The 17,238-nt window shown below is 41.5% G+C and overlaps 1 protein-coding gene across 1 annotated transcript in view; it reads right to left on the reverse strand.

The window, feature by feature from the left end:
* KIF28P overlaps window positions 1-17,238 on the reverse strand; it is a 156,758-nt gene that overhangs the window by 6,407 nt on the left and 133,113 nt on the right. Inside the window, exons 18-23 of the mRNA XM_006897758.1 lie at window positions 12,032-12,306; window positions 9,703-9,837; window positions 7,590-7,756; window positions 7,274-7,380; window positions 2,598-2,745; window positions 2,000-2,190 (exon numbers count right to left, since the gene is read on the reverse strand). Coding sequence (XP_006897820.1) covers window positions 2,000-2,190; window positions 2,598-2,745; window positions 7,274-7,380; window positions 7,590-7,756; window positions 9,703-9,837; window positions 12,032-12,306 — 1,023 coding nt within the window. The remainder of the gene's footprint in view (window positions 1-1,999; window positions 2,191-2,597; window positions 2,746-7,273; window positions 7,381-7,589; window positions 7,757-9,702; window positions 9,838-12,031; window positions 12,307-17,238) is intronic.

Consider the following 17,238-nt stretch of genomic DNA (forward strand, 5'->3'; position numbering starts at 1 on the left):
AATAAGGCCCCAGGAATAGATGGTGTACCAATTGACGTATTTCTGCGAACAGATGCTGCCAAGTTGTGCCAAGAAATCTGGAAAATAACCATTTGGCCAACTGACTGGAAGAGATCTATATTTGTTCCCATTCCAAAGAAGGGTGACCCAACAGAGTGTGGAAACTTTAGAACAATATCATTGATTTCACATGCAAGCAAGATTCTACTGAAGATTATCCACAAACGACTGGAACAGCACATCAGCAGAGAACTGCCAGAAGTCCAGGCTGGGTTTAGAAGGGGTCGTGGTAAAAGGGATATTGTAGCTAGTGTTAGATGGGTCTTAGCTGAAAGCAGGGAATACCAGAGGAATGTCTATCTGTATTTCATTGATTATGCAAAGGCATTTGACTGTGTGGATCATAGCAAACTGTGACTGACTCTGAGAAGAATGGGAATCCCAGAACACTTGATCGTGCTAATGAGAAACCTATACTTGAACCAAGAGGCAGTCATCAGAACAGAGCAAGGAAACACTGCATGGTTCAAAATTGGAAAGAGCATATATGCTAGGGATGTGTCCTATCTCCATACCTTTTCAACCTGTATACAGAACGGATTATCCAAGGAGCTGGGCTCTATGAGAAGTGTGGAGTCAGGATTGGTGGAAGATCTATTAACAGTCTGCGTTATGCAGATGACACAACCCTGCTTGCTGAAACTGAGGAGGACCTGATGCACTTGCTGCAGAGGGTCAAGGACTGCAGCCTTCAGTATGGATTGAGGCTCAATGTCAAGAAGACAAAGATTCTCACCACTGGACCAATCGGCAGCATCAGGATGGATGGTGAAGAGATTGAGATTGTTCACAGCTTTAGTTTGCTTGGCTCCACAGTCAACACTCTTGGCACCAGTAGCCAGGAAATAAAAAGGCGTGTTGCAATGGGAAAGTCTGCTGTTAGTCCAGGGTACTGAAGAGCAGTGGTGTCACTCTGGAGACTAAGGTGCATCTGATACAGGGTATGGTCTTTGCAATCACTTGTTATGCATCAGAGAGCTGGACAATGATTAGGGAGGATAGAAGGAGAATTGATGCCTTTGAACTGTGGTGCTGGAGAAGAGTATTGAATATACCACGGATTGCCAACAAAACAAACAAATTCAGCCTGGAGAGGGTTAAATCAGGCTGCTCCTTGGAGGCAAGGATTCTGGGGCTTCATCTGACATACTTTGGACATGTTATAAGGAGGGACAGGTCCTTGGAGAGGGACATCATGCTCGGGAGGGTGGAGGGACAGCGTAGGAGGGGAAGACCCTCTATGAGGTGGATTGATTCAGTGACTGGGGTAATCGGGATGGGTGTCAGAGGCAGTGCGATTAGCACAGGATAGAACAGGGTTTAGGGCTGTTGTACATAGGGTCGCTATGAGTCACAAGTGACTCGATGGCATATAACAACAACAATTCTTGCACATTTTCTTTCTCTTTGCACTGTACTGACAGAATCTCAAATCTAGTGTAGAACAAAAGTGGAGGTTGCTGGCATCCCTGGCCCTTTATCTGAAAGAAACTTTGAGCGATTCACCAGGAAGCATTCTGTTGCTTTGTTTGTTCAAGATTATAATTATCAGATTAAAGAGATTTCATCATGGTAATATGCTGTGTTTTATCACATGCTTTTTCGGCTTCTAATGAAAACAGGGTCGCTATGAGTCGCAAACGACTCGACGGCACATAACAACAACAACAACAATGAAAACAGATTATCTGCTAGAATCAGTGTGAGGAATTTCATATAGAGGGCTTCTATCTCTGGGATATTCTGTTTTGGGACATGACTTGTCAATCCGGCAGTATTTGCAGCTGCCAGAAAACAGCTAGGTGCGCCTTAAAATGAGAAAGGAAAGCAGCTGCAGAGCAGAACGCCCACCAGTCTGGCCTCTGCCCGCTCAGGTCTGCAGTGATAGTGAACACCCAAAAGAAAGAGAGTCTTTGCTCTGCAGAGTCTAGTTACTTACTGGGAGCTTGTGATGCCTCAGCCTGAGGAACTGCCCTCTAGCCATGTTCATGCTTTGGTAGAATGCCTTGAGAGCTTTGGCGAGTTCTCCGTCATAATTGGCTCGGCGAGCATGCATTTGATTAATCTCTTTGGCTGGTGGCAATTGTGCTGCCACCCCAGTTCTCTTCGGAGTACCAGAAGGCTTTCGGGCTGTGGGAGAAAAGCAAAGTCACTCATCTGTTTATTTGTTAGTCTCTGTGTGTTTATTTTCCATAACGACAGCATCATCAGACAGCGTGGTCCCATCTGATGTTAACCTGCAGGAAAGGGAAAAGGTTTCACATGTTTTGTTTATGAACAAATCCACTCAATGAATGGAGGATGGGTAATCTCTTCCCAAGTGATTAGCAGCCTCTCCAAACCCACTGGAAGGTCAGCTAGGGGTCAGTTCTGACTTGATGGCACACAACAACAACCACAGACAGATCTGGATGAGCTCATTAAAATGTTTTGGGTGTGGTGTTTTGTGTTTTTTTTTTTTTTTCTTGAAAAGCAAACACACTCCCAAAAGGCAGGATTTCATGGGTGTGCAAAATAACACCTGAACGACCCCCCACCTTGTTCACCAGAACCAATTCTCGCCAGTGATTGTTTGAGAAATAGGTTTTCTTCTCGTAGGGCTCTGTTAATGTTCCTGAGCAGGTCTGTCTCCTGTTCTAACTTGAAAAGCTTCAGATAAAGTTCTGATATCTGATTTGATGTAGCCTAAAAAAAAAAAAAAGTCAGTTAGCTGTTTGTTGGATTGTTTGTATGTCCCCTTGGACACTCATATCTTCTGCTCCTTCATATAAACTAAATAAATTGGGGGTGAGTGTCAGGATTGGCAATGCAGGGCATGGGATGGGGTGGTGGCTGCCATTAAGGTGGTTACAACTCATAGGAACTCTGTCCTATCTGGCACCATCCTCATCTTCTCTGACATACTTGAGCCCATTGCTAAGTTACTGTGTCAATCCCTCTCACTGGGAGTTTTCCCTCAGGGTACATAGGAGCCAATCAAAACACTCTTGTTAAAGAGAAATAACACTGATGGTTCCTAAACAGCTGTCATCTGAGTTTTCTCTAGTGCCCTGTGACAGTGTCTGGTAAGTGGTGTCAGATTGAAACACTGGATATAGGCTAGCCTTTGCTAAAATTCAAAGGAAGATTTGTTCTGAAGGAACAAAACATTTCACAAAATAGCAAACATTCAAAGACACCCACACAAGATTCTACAATGATTGAAAACCTAAAGGAAATGGACAAATTCCTTGAAACTCAGGCCCTACCCGGATTAAAAAGGACAGATATAGAACACTTGAACAGACCCATCACAAAAGTAGAAATTGAAAAGTTCGTAAAAAGACTTCCCCATAAGAAAAGTCCTGGACCAGATGACTTTACAGCTAAATTCTACCAAGCATTCAGAGAGGATCTATCACCAATTCTACTTATAATATTTTAAAAAATTGAAAACTAAGAAACACTCCCAGAGTTGTTCAATGATGCAAGCATAACCCTAATACCAAAACCAGGCAAAGACATTTCCAAGAAAGAAAATTACCGACCAGTATCTCTCATGAATATAGATGCAAAACTCCTTAACAAAATCCTAAAAATAGAATCCAAAACCACATAAAAAAATAATTCATCATGACCAAGTGGGATTCATAACAGCTATGCAAGGATGGTTCAACCTAAGAAAAACAATCATCATAATTCGCCATATTAACAAAGTAAATGATGCAGAAAAGGCATTTGTTAAAATCCAACACCTCTTCCTAAGACACACAGCAAAATTGGAATAGAAGGAATTCCCTAAGCATAGTGAAAAGTATACATGCAAAACCAAGAGCCGACATCATTCTCAATGGAAAAAGACTAAAAGCATTTTCCTTGCAAACAGGAACCAGACAAGGATTCCCAGTGTCACCACTTCTACTCCATATTGTTTTGGAAATGCTTGCTAGGGCAATATGACAAGAGAAGGAAATAAAAGTTATTCCAATCAGCAAGGAGATGGTTAAACTGTCACTATATGCAGATGACATGATAGTGTACATAGAAACCCACAAAGACTAAAAAAAACCAACCCCAACCTGTTAGAGCTAGTAGGCCAATTTAAGTAGAGTGGCAGGATATAAAAATCAATATTAAAAAATCAATGGGATTTCTCTACAGTAACAAAGAGAACTCAGAGAAGAAAACCAAGAAAACAATACCATTCACAATAGCCAACTACAGTTTGAGTTATTTGGGAGTGAACCTAACTAAAGACACAAAAGACCTAACTATACAAAGAAAACTACAGGACATTTCTGCAATACACAATAAAAGACCTAAATAATGGGATATTCTGCCCTGATCATGGATAGGAAGCCTTAATATGGTGAAAATTACAATCCTACCAAAAGCAATCTACATGTTCAATGCAATCCTAATACAGATACCAAATTCATTTTTCAAGTAGATCATTTTCAGGTAGTAGTTGTCAAGTTTATTCGGAGAGGAAAGAGACACATATTAAGCAAAACACCTCTTTTTTTTTTTAATGCGTGCACCGTCAAATTGGATCTGACTGGTACAGGAGGCGACTGTTCCTCCTTCTTCAGCAGAGCATCTGGTGGATTTGAACCGTGCACTTCTGGGATTGTAGTGCAGTTTCCTGCCACTAGGCCACCAGAGCTCGCCTAAGCAAAACACTTCTGAGAAACAAAAATGAAATGGGAGGCATTGCATTCCCTGACTTCAAAGCCTAAACACAGTGGTAGTAACCAAAACAGCATGATACTGGTACCATGACAGGCACATAGACCAGTGGAACAGAATTGAGAACCTGGAAATAGATTCAGCTATCTATTGTCAACTGATATTCAACAAGGAAATAAAACCTATCAAATGGGGAAATGACAACCTCTTCAACAAATGGTGCTGGCAAAACGGGACTGCTACCTGTAGAAAGCTAAAACAGAATCCATATCTCACACCAAACGCAAAAATCAACTCAAGGTGGATCAGAGACCTGGGAATAAAGTCCAAACCCATAAAGTTTGTAAGAGACAATTGGGATCAAGCTTAGAAGGCCTAGTCCACAGTATAAAGAGACTGTCAAATACAGCCAGAAATGCATAATCTGGAAAGGATAAAATTGATAAATGGGACTTGCTAAAGATTAAGGTTTGTCCTGGAGAGTGTGAAGCCAGGCTGCTCCTTGGAGGCAAGAATTTTGAAGCTTCGTCTGACATACTTTGGTCATGTTGCAAGAAGGGACCAGTCCTTGGAGAGGGATGTTATGCTTGGGAGGGTGGAGGGACAGTGCAGGAGAGGAAGACCCTCAATGAGGTGGATTGATTCAGTGACTACTAAGGTAATGGGGGTAGGTGTGTCGGAGATGGTGAGATTGGCACAGGATAGGGCAGAGTTTATGGCTGTTGTACATAGGGTCTATGAGTTGCAGGCGACTCGATGGCACGTAACAACAACAACAACAACAACAACCCATGAAAAACTTTTCCCAACAGTGTGAAAAAAACCCCTACCAACTGGGAACAAACATTTGGCAATACCATCTCAGACAAGAGTCTCATAACAAAGTTTACAGAATACTCTTGGGCCTCCACAAGAAAAAGACTGATAGCCTAATTACAAAATGGGCAAAAGACATGGAAAGAATTTTCACAGAGAAAGATATTTGAATGGCCAACAGACAAATGAAGAAATGATCCGAATCACTGGCAATAAGAGAGATGCAAATCAAAACCACAACGAGATACCATCTCACTCCTGGAACAGTGGCAAAGTTTAACAAGACAGCAAGTAAATATTGGAGAGGATGTGGTGAGATAGAAACTCTTTTAAATTGTTGGTGGGACTGTAAAATGGTACAACTACTCTTGAAAGCAGTTTGGCATTTCCTCAAAAGCTGAACATAGAAATTCATATGACCCAGCTATTCCATTGTTTGGAATATACCCCAAGAAAATGAGAACTGAGCTTCAAACATACTTTTACACCAATGTTCATAGCAGCATTATTCACCATCGCAAGGACACAGAAACAGCCCAAATGTCCAACCACAATGGAATGGGTTGAGAAATTCCATTCACACAATGGAATACTAAGCAGCACACAAGAGCAATGATTTTGAAAATTACTACCTAACTTGGGAGAGCATTAAACATTATGCTGAGTGAACTAACTACGTACCATAAAGAAAAAATACCGTATAAAACATTATTGTAGAATGAATATGAGGATCTAAGTGGGAGAGGGTAGAAGCAGAGGGGTGAGAATGGGTGGGGGCGGAGAGTATTAATCACAGGGTTGCACAATTCGATGGGGCGGGGGTGAAGTAAATGTGAATGATCTGGTGTGAAAATAATGTATTCAAACTTTGTAGTAAATTTGTACAAACTTTGTAAATAAATTAGTACAAAATTTTTTTAAAATTTATTCAAACTCTAAATAAATCAGTACAAAAACTTTTTAAAAATACCCTCCCCCAAAAAGATGCTACAGTGCTCTGAATTTTGAGGAGAAAGTGTATTTGTATTAAAAAGTATAGCAAACAGAGGGTTTGTGTTTGTGGGGATGTAAGAGGAGGAGAGAGATGGCATGCCCAGCATGACAAAGGGTTTGTCAGACTAGGAGTTAAAATATTTTCATAGCCAAGCTTATGTATTAGAATCTGAGGTAGGCCTATCCTGTCAGCTGTTAAACAAAGCATTCTGCCAGAGATGATTTACTGTTACCATTGCAGTCTGCTTCTTTAACAAGCTTAGTCTCTACCTTGGTTACAAATTTACAGAGTGCTGGCAGGAACACAGTAGGAAATCCAGGGAGTGAAAACGTGATTTGGGAATCAGGACACTTGAATCAAGACTTATTATTTATGCATATTGGTTACAGAGTTATGAGGCTGTTTATAGGCTTCACTTTAAAGTGAATTTCAAATGTACTTCCTAGTCTCCAGGATTCCTTGCTTAAGGAAGGCATACTTTTAGACTCAGCTGAGCACATCCTAAAGAGGCACTTTTAACAAATAATTCTGCACCCAAGCCAAAAATCCTGACTGTTGGACTCTTTGTTTTACAACCAGTTAATCTTTCACAGGAAGACTGAATTGTCTCTTTAGAAGAAGTACAAGTTTCTAGGTCAGACTACAGTTTGATTCAAATGGAAACCACGAGCTGAAATCACCCATTTCTGTGTGTGAGCTGCTCAGTTTCAAAATTCACATATGCTGTACACATACCTGGCCTGCACCCATTACATCAGAAGTGATGTTGGTGTCTAGCACGATGTGGCCTTCACTTGTGATAACGAAGTCCTGCTGGGAGCTACTTAGTTCAGCACAGCCTTCTGTGGCAAGGGGAGATAACAGTCAGGAAGGAACAGTTCAGCTGTGTGCATGTATCAAAACACATACTTAATCACGTGCTTGCCTAGAATCACGTAGATGGTTCTGGCCCTGCTGTAGAAGACCCTGGGAGCTCCCCTCTTTCCCCTCTCCAGCCCCACCCTGCACACCTTCTGTCTGTATGGATGCACCATACACATCAGGATGTTACCTTGAAGGCCCCATAAATCAACAATGAGAGCATTCGTCTGTAAATAGTTCAGAAACTCCAGAGATGCGTGTAAGGCTGCAAATTGGACAGTTTCTTCAATTTGGGGATTCACAATTTTCCATACAGCCTTGGTATACAAAGGGTTTGGAAGATCATAAATTCTATACCTGAAAAAAGAACAATAGATGTGCATTAAAACCAGACAGGACACATATGTGAGTAAAAGGGTTAGACAAAAATGGCCTCAGTCTGAGGCCTGTGATGGCCCCCAACACCTCAGCACTCTGCCTGGGAGTCCTCACCACTGGAGTGATAGTAAATATCTAGCCAAAAAGGAAAAGGATTTTCATAAATACTCTCCCCTTAAAATCCAAAGTTGTTAACTTTGCAGGTGAACTTGTTAACTGAAGTTGTTTGGATTTTGTTTTTCAAAGTCTCTCTCTACTATTTAATTTCTTAAATCCTTTTATCCCCATTAGTTTAAGCATATCTGGTGTGCTTCTGCCATGGTAGTAATAATGATGATGATGTTGATAATTAAACAATAATGAACTCCGACTCACTGCTGTCGAGTCAGTTCTGACCCACAGCAACCCTCCATCAGATTTCTAAGGTGTAAATCTTAACAAGAGGAGGCGACCATTTCTCTCCCTTGTACCTCTTACTGGATTTGAACCACTGGAGAAGTTCAGTGTTTTTGGTAAGCAGCGCAACAGGCTCTGCCAGCAGATTGTTGTTGTTATATTCCATCAAACTGACTCAGAGCTGGCCCTCCAGTGGCTTAGTGGTAAGGGGTTGTGCTGTCAACCCAAAGGCATGCAATTCGAATCCACTAGCTGCTCTGAAGGAGAGAAATGGGCTATTTCCTTGTTGACAGCTTCTGTTTGCTTGGGTGTACAGTCAGCACTCTTGATACCAGCAACCAAGAAATTAAAAGATAAATTGCATTGGGAAAGTCTGCTGTCAGAGACCTATCCAAAGTACTAAAGAGCAACTCTGTCAGTCTGGAGACTAAAGTGTGCCTGATACAGGCCATGGTCTTTGCAATCACTTGTTATGCATCAGAGAGCTGGAAAATGACTAGGGATGACAGAAGGAGAGTTGGTGCCTTTGAGTTTTGGTGCTGGAGAAGAGTACTGAATATACCATGGACTGCTAGGAGAACAAACAAGTTCATCCTTGAGAGGGTGAAACCAAGCTGCTCCTTGGAGACAAGGATTCTGGGGCTATGTCTGACATATTTTGGACATGTCGCAAGGCGGGATCAGTCCTTGGAGAGGGACATCGTGCTTGGGAGAGTGGAGGGACAGTGCAGGAGAGGAAGACCCTCAATGAGATGGATTGATTCAGTCACTGGGGTAATGGGCTGGACATGTCGGAGACAAAAAGATTGGCAAGGGACAGAGCAGGGTCGCTATGAGTTGCAGGTGACTCAAGGGCACATAACAACAATAAAAACATCGTCTCTGAACACTCAGTAGGATCAACTATGGCTTGTTACATAACAACATATGCTACAAAGCTATGGCAACACTGATTTAAAAAAATTTTTTTAAAAAAAGAAAATCACCACAAAATGCTTCTGTTTAGACCATACAGTTTTACTGAATGTTCTTTTGAGGATCGGATTTTCCAATTCTGTTGCTTTCATCACTCTAGTAACAGCCCAAGGTGGAGGGACTCAAGACTGACTTCTCTCTTTCTTACTTAAAATAATTTAAAAAAAACCCCACAAATACAGCTCAGACTCACTGCTATCAAGTTGGAACTGACCCATAGCTGACCCTTCATCAGGTTTCTCAAAGGCTATAAAGTTCACAGGAAGAGATTGCCTGTCTTTCTCCCATTTTGCTTGTGGTGAATTCAAGCCTTCAAAGAAGCACCAGCTTTGGGTTAACTGTGCAACCCCCTACTCACTAGGCTACCAGAGCTCCTACTCAGTTACACAGACTTATTACATGGATGGGGAAAACAGTCATTTTGACATTAAGGAAACAGAGAAACAGGAACTTTTCATAACAAAGTCCTTTTAAGAGTTTAAAGAACTTCTTTCCCCATCCAGGCTCAGAAGGTAATGGGCTTGTGTGAACAGGGCCACAGGGCAGGCTGATACCCAAGCTGGATGCCCCGCTTGGTGTCTTCTTTCAACCACTTGACACCGAAGCACTGAATAATGTGAATCTGGAAGTCAATCCTCTTTCCCAACAGCTCCAAGGGGTCAATGACCACATCGTCCTCGCCATGTTCTCTGCAAACAGAAAAGGAAGAGAGAACAGGATCAAACAAATGCCTTAAGAAAAGCTGATCCTCTGAAGGTAGAATGGATGAAACTGCCAGTCACAAAAAGGATTGATCTGCTCAGCCAGGATGCAATGAGAGCATGGGTGGATGCATGCAAGCAAGATGGAAGGGGATGACAATAAACAGCTCATGCACCAAGTGTGCCCTGATGTGCCTGATAAGTGAACACTGGGGATTAATGGGTATCCAGTGGGAGAGAGGGGCTTATTAGAGAAAGGAACACTGCTTCTCAGGGCATCATGTCTACAACACCGCCTCTCAGGAAGACATGCTCACAACACCACCGCTGAGGATGTCATACCCACAACCCTTCAGGGCACTGTGCTCACAACACTGCCCCTCAGGATATCATGCCCACAACACTGCCCCTTAGGATGTCGTGTTCACAACATCGTCTCTCAGGGCATCGTACTCATAAGACCACTTCTTAGGGTGTCATGCTCCTTGGTGAATCCCTCATAGTTCAGAGTCATTTTAAGACATACAAACTCAGACACCAAACTTGGACACTTCTCAAGCAGATTTCTTTCATGTCAACCTCAGTTAGAATCCCCAGTTACTAACCTGTGCTGGGAAATACAATGACCAGGCTGCTCATTATAGTCACTGCAGTAGATTTAGAAATGATCACAGTGACCCTCTATCAGGTTTCTAAGGCTGGAAACCCTAATAGAAGAGACTGCCCACCTTTGTCATGAAGAAAGAGATGAACCACAGGAGATGCAGCCCTGTGATTAGCAGAGCAACACTGGCGAGGCCACCAGGCAGCCTATTGTTGTCATGTGCCACTAAGTTAGAATCAACCCATAGCTGACCCTCCAGCAGGTTTTCAGAGGCTGTAAATTACATGGGAGGAGACTGCTCATCTCTCTCCCACAGAGCAGCTAGTGGATTCGAACCATTTGCCTTTGGGTTAGCAGCACAACTCCTTAGTGTAGGAATTAATGAAAGGAAGCTGTTTGATAAGTCCTTGTAAGGCTTGATCACTTGGTTGATCACTTGGTGTCTCAAGATTTTCTCATTCCCTTTTGCACCTCAGTCCTCCCTTCAGGAGGTCAAAAGGGTTGCACTGCAGGGTCCCTTCCACCATGACCAGGTCACTGCCAGCCTTTCTGCTGAAAGTCCACCCATATAGCCTAAAGCAAGCAAGCAGATGAACTATCTTGAGAGGAGGGTGAAAGGTTAACACCAGCAGATGATAGGAAAGGGGATGACAGATTAAAACAAAGTCTGTGCTTATAGAAGACTAGATGACAGCCAGCTAGGACAAGGAGACAAAGACATGCCAATCCCCACTTAAAGGACTGAGAGCGAAGAAGAGGCCACCACCTGCACCAGGGATGGAGGGAGATAAGCTGAGAAATCAGCAGCTTTCTGGCTCAGGGTCTCACCAGCAAGAATGGGCCTGTCCTTTACCAGCATGGGGAAAGGCGGATGACAGGCCTCACGGCCATCAGGGGAGACCACCTCACCCTTCGCTGCTTGGTCCTACAGGACTGTGTGTGGGACCAACCTGTGTCTCTTGGTTCTGGTCCTGAATTCCTTCTCCCACCCCCACCCCCATTTGTGGGATGGCCTTCTCGTTCTCTGAGTCCCCTGTACCCCAGTGTGTTGCTGAGCTCTCTCAAATGCTGCTGAGCATAGAATTTAAAATATTCCAGGGTTGGTCAAAAATCAGATTTAGGTCTTCCTCCATTCCACTTTTTTACTCTCAGAGAATGACCCATCTTGCTCTTTGTGATTTATCTCTTCTAATCAAACTGTATTTTCACCTTTAAAAAAAAATCAGATTTAATGAAAGGAAGTAATTAATGAATGAATGTGTTTATTCATGTATCTCATAAATGAACAACTTGAAGACCATGCTGACTGTCCCATCTGGGAAACATCAGGTTTGCAATGAATTTTTGAGGTGACTAATTCTTCTAGGATGGAGGGACAACACAGGAGAGGAAAACCCTGGATGAGATGGATTGACACAGTGATTGGGACAACAGGGGAAGATGTGTCAGAGACAGTGAGACTGGCTCAGAAAAGGGAAGGGTTCAGCGCTACTGTACATATCACTATCAGTCGTTGGCAAATTGATGGAACATAACAACAACAACTGGACTAGGACCAGAGAGAAGGGAGATACCCACTGTCCAGTGACTGAGCAGGGAGTTATGTGGACATGCAGCACTGCCTCCTCCAGCCCGTCACAGTTGAGAAACTCCACTTGCTCCTCAGACTTCATGCAGTAAGCGAGAGACTGGAGCCAAATGTGAGCTGAGCCCAGATGCACAACCTCAACAGGGTCCCAGAAAGGGTCGCTTTCTTGAGCCACGTGGCCATCTCCTCCATCAAGAAAGCTCTGGTAAATCTCCTCCATCAGGAACTTCCTGTTGATAAACTTGGCCTTGGACCATATCCACACCTGCAAACTCAAATAGGTCACCAATTTGAGATATCATTTGCTATTCATTTCTATGATTTCCATACCCCACATCCCCCAGATTCTTCCAATGGACAGAATTTTGGAGCCCAATGACATCAACAAATTGATTTTAGCTTTGGTGTGGCCATTTAAGCACATCATACTTATTCCTGGAGTCCAGGAAATGACCTAGAGGAGATGGCGAAGAATTTACATACCTGACTCTCCCAGGAGAAGTGAAGATTTGGGGATTTTGAAAGCAGGGTAATAGATCTCAAAGATGCTAATATCCCCAGAAAAATAGATATGTTACACATGGAAAAGGGGAATTAAATTTGCAAGTAGAATTAGAGTTGAAAACCAGCTAATCAGAATTCAGTTACGGAATTTGTCCTGGGTTATCCAGGTGGACCCCGTATAACCACTAAGTCTTTTAAGGGGGAAGAGGGAAGCAGAAGAGAAGGTAAGGGAGAGAAAGGGACTGATGGGACTGAAGCAGGGTCAGGACAGGACCTGCCTGCTTTGAAGATGGAGGAAGAGGCCACCAGTCAAGGACCAGCTTCAAAAGGCTGGAAAAGGCAGTGAAATGCTTTCTCCCCTAGAGTTTTCAGAAAGGAACATGACACTCATGAATGCCTTGACTGTAACTTCAGGAGACCCGTGACAGACTTCTCATCTACAGAGCTGCAAGACAATAAATCTGTCTTGTTTTAAGGGACTACATGTGAGGCAGTTGGTTACAGCAGTGCTAGCAAAGAAGTATAGGAGTATTTAGCCTGGAGAAAAGTAAAAGGCTTCCCAGAGATTAGTAATGGCACAGAGTGAGCATGCCCACATATATAAGCCTGGATGGCAAATAATACAGGTACTGTCAACTTCTTCTTGTACTGCAGGGTCCCAAAGAGGCAGCTTGTCCCCTAATGCAAAGAGGAATTCTTGCCAGAGAGCGGCAAGCCCAGTACTGAATCTAACCACATCTGAGGGATTTGAGCTAGATCTGAGCTTTCCTGACCATAACTATCACATCCAAAGGGCTTCCCAGGTTAAGTTATAAGCTCCTTCTCTGGATAGCTTGAGAAAAGCCAGTCCTTCTCCCTGGGAGCTGTGTGTCTTCATGACACACACACATCCTTAAAACAGAAAGCTATAATTGGAAGAATCTGTTCTCAAAACCAAAGTATTATAATTTTGTGAAAAAACTAGTATTTAAAAACCCCACAACACTCCAAAAACAAAACCAGGAACTTTTAGTTTCACTTCCTCCAAGACAGCTTTGTTTGTTCTTTTGGCGGTCCATGGGATAGTCAGTACTCTTCTTCAATACCACAACTCAAAGGCATCAATTTTTCTTCTGTCACCCTATTCATAACATTCAGGCATGTAAGAATCAAATAATAATAAGTATGCCTTGATGTGCTGGGATCTCCTCCCCTGAAGCCATTAGTCTGTGCCAGGACCTTTCCTGATGCCACAACCTGCACTGGAACCTCCTCTCCTGACACAGACCAACTAATGTGTGCTGGGAGCAACATGCGCCAGGAGTGATGCTGGAACTTTAGTGAGGTACTCTGTAGGGGGTCACTGCTGTTTGGCTGGATCATGTGGGACACCTTAATCAAGAAGGAGTGAGACACCTGAAGCTCATTCTTGAAGGGAAAACTAAGGCTTCCTAGTTTTTCAGTCAGGTCTCTGTGCTCTGCTTTGCATCTCCTCACATCCAGTCTGTCAACTGCCTTTAGCCCAGAGCACTATGTGCTAGCCTAGCTGTGGGGGTTGTCTGATAGAGAAGGCTGCTTTCACAGGCCTTTTCTCTACTGAACTTAAGCAGATCTTCCCTTGGGTCAGAAGGCAGAGAGAAACCAAGGCAGGGTAGCTGCCACACTCTCTTTGAGAGTAGTGACTTCAGATCAAGAACCTGCTATGGCCATAGACATGGAAAAACTACCACAGCAATGTGACGTAGGAAGCATGCTACCTCACCCCCTACACAATCCCAAAGCGAGATGTCACCCCAAAAGTGACACAGTATCAATGAATTTCCTGAAGCCAGAAAGTCTGATGAAACTTTCTGACACAGAATTTAAAAAAAGAATGATTGAATATTTTCAATGGGTTAAAGACAAATTTGAAGAATTTTTTTAAAAAAAAACAAGCAAAAACCAGGAGGAGTTTAAAAAAACAATCCAAAACAATGCAGATAATACAAATGAGGCATTAGAGGCTCTGGAAAAACAAGAAACCACAATCCAAAACATGAGGTCCAAAGTTTCAGATGCTATCAACATGATGGAGGGACACATGAAGAGAGTTGAAGAGATGGAACACAGAACCAGTGAAATAGAAGATGGAATTGTCACCACTGATATGCTAGAGCAAAAAGCAGAATCAAAAAGCAAGGAAAAAGGAGAAAATCTAAGAATAATGTGGGGCACCATCAAGAGAAATAACATGAACATAATCGAAATCCCAGAATAAAAGAACACCTAAAGGCACCAAAAAAAGCTGTGGGAGAATTATTAGAAGAAAACTTACCAGGTATAATGAAGAATGAGAGTATATTCAAGAAGTTGAGTGAATACCATATAGAAGAGGCCCCAAAAGAGAAATTGAAAGACATATCATAGTCAAATTTGCCAGAACCAAAGAGAAGAAGAGAATTCTGAAAGCAGTGAGGGAGAAACAAAGAGTAACCTATAAGGGAGAGCAAATAAGATTGAATGCTGATTTCTCAGTAGAAACCATGTGAGCAAGAAGACAATGGAATGGCATACATCAAACACTCAAAGAACACAACTATCAACCAAGACTACTGTACTCAGCAAAATTGTCCACCAAATATGGAGAGATCAAGATATTCCCAGAAAAACAGAACCTAGGGGAGTTTATAAAAACAAGATCAGCATTGCAGGAAACACTGAGAGACATCCTTACATAGTGCCACAGAAAACAGGATGGACTAAAGTACCAGCAACAACACTAAAAATAACTCAACAAAATGATCGCAATAAATCCTTGCCTCTCAATAATCACACTGAATGTGAATGGTTTAAAAAAGAGTAGCAGATTGGACATAAAAATCCCAAATCCATCAACATGCTGTCTAGAAGAGACACACCTGAAAAGGGAAAATAAAGAAAGAAAATGAAATGAAAATAAATGAAAGAGTGGGAAAATATTATATACCAAGCAAATGGTAACCAGAATAAAGCTGGAATAGTGATATTAATCTCTTCTAAATCTCCTAATCTTTTTCAAGGCAAAAACCATTTCAAAGGACAGGAAAGGTCACTACATAATGATTAAAGGGTCAATAGAACAAGAAGACATAATAATAAATAGTTATGCACCAAATGAAAGACCTGCAAAATATATAAAACAAACATTAACAAAACTAAAAAAGGAAATAGACAACACTACTATAGTGATTGGAGACTTCAATACACCACTCTCAAGAAAAGAAAGAACTACCAGAAAGAAACTCAACAAAGACACTGAAGAATTAAATCACACAATAAACCAGATCAATCTCTTAGATATTTATAGGCTAATGCACCCCAAAAAAGCACAATATACATTCTTCTCCATGTTTTAGGTCACAAGGCAAGCATCAATAAATTAAAAAACATAAAAATAATACAAAGCACTTTCTCAGACCACAATGATACAAAATTAGAAATTAATAAGAAGAGGATAAAGGAGAAAAACCCATATATTTGGAAGCTGAACAATATCTTGAACAAGAGTGAGTACTAGAAGAAATAAAAAAATGAAATTAAAAAGTTTCTTAAAACAAATGACAATGAAAACAACTCACCAAAACCTCTGGGAAACAGTCAAAGCAGTAATCAGAGATCAATTTATAGCTATAAGCAAACACGTCCAAAGGCAGGAAAAAATGACCAATGACTCTCTAACCCGACATATCCAGCAAATTGAAAAAGAACAGCAACAAAACCTAGAACCCTCCAAAAAAACCTGAAATGGTAAAAATTAGAGCAAAAATAAAAGAAAAAGAAAACAGAAAAACAATTGAAACCATTAACAAAACCAGGAGCTGGTTCTTTGAAAAGGCCAATAAAATCGACAAACCACTAGCAAAACTAACAAAACAAAAGAAGTAAAACACATGAATAATCTGAATAAGAGATGAAATGGGCAATGTCAGAATGGAATCAACTAAAATAAAAAAGCTTAATAATGTAATATTTTTTAAATGTAACAGTATATCTTGTTTTAAAAAATTATTTTATTTTATTATTTGTGTCTATGTGTACCATCAAATTGGATCTGACTGGTACAGGAGATTGCCCCTCTTTCTCCAGCAGAGCATCTGGTGAATTCGAACCGTGCGCCTCTGAAATTGCAGTACAGCTTCTTGCCGAGAGGCCACCAGAGCTCCCTAACAATGTAATATTATGAAAAGCTTCACTCAAACAAATATGAAAACCTAGAGGAAATGGGCAAATACTTAGAAATTCACAACCTACCTAAACTGACACAATCCGAAATTGAACCACTACTGAACAGACCCATTACAAAAGAAGAAATTGAAAAAGTACAAAAAACAACTTCCAGCCAAAAAAAGCCCTGGACCAGATGGTTTTACAATTCAATTTTATCAAATATTCAGAGAAGAACTATCACCAATTCTACAAAAACTATTTCAGAAAATATAAAAAGATGGAATTTTTCTAGACTCATTCTATGAAACAAACATATTGTTGATACAAAGCCAGGTAAAGACACCACCAAAATAGAAAACTACAGGCCAATATCTCTCATGAACATAGATACAAAAATCCCGAATAAAATCCTGGCCAATAGAATCCAATAATTGTTGTTGTTGTTGTTATGTGCCGTCGAGTCATTTGCAACTCATAGCGACCCTATGTACAACAGCCCTAAACCCTGCTCTATCCTGTGCCAATCGCA

This window comes from Elephantulus edwardii, unplaced genomic scaffold (genome assembly GCF_000299155.1).
Source record: "Elephantulus edwardii isolate Elephantulus edwardi_28Jun2011 unplaced genomic scaffold, EleEdw1.0 scaffold00214, whole genome shotgun sequence".
NCBI lineage: Eukaryota > Metazoa > Chordata > Mammalia > Macroscelidea > Macroscelididae > Elephantulus > Elephantulus edwardii.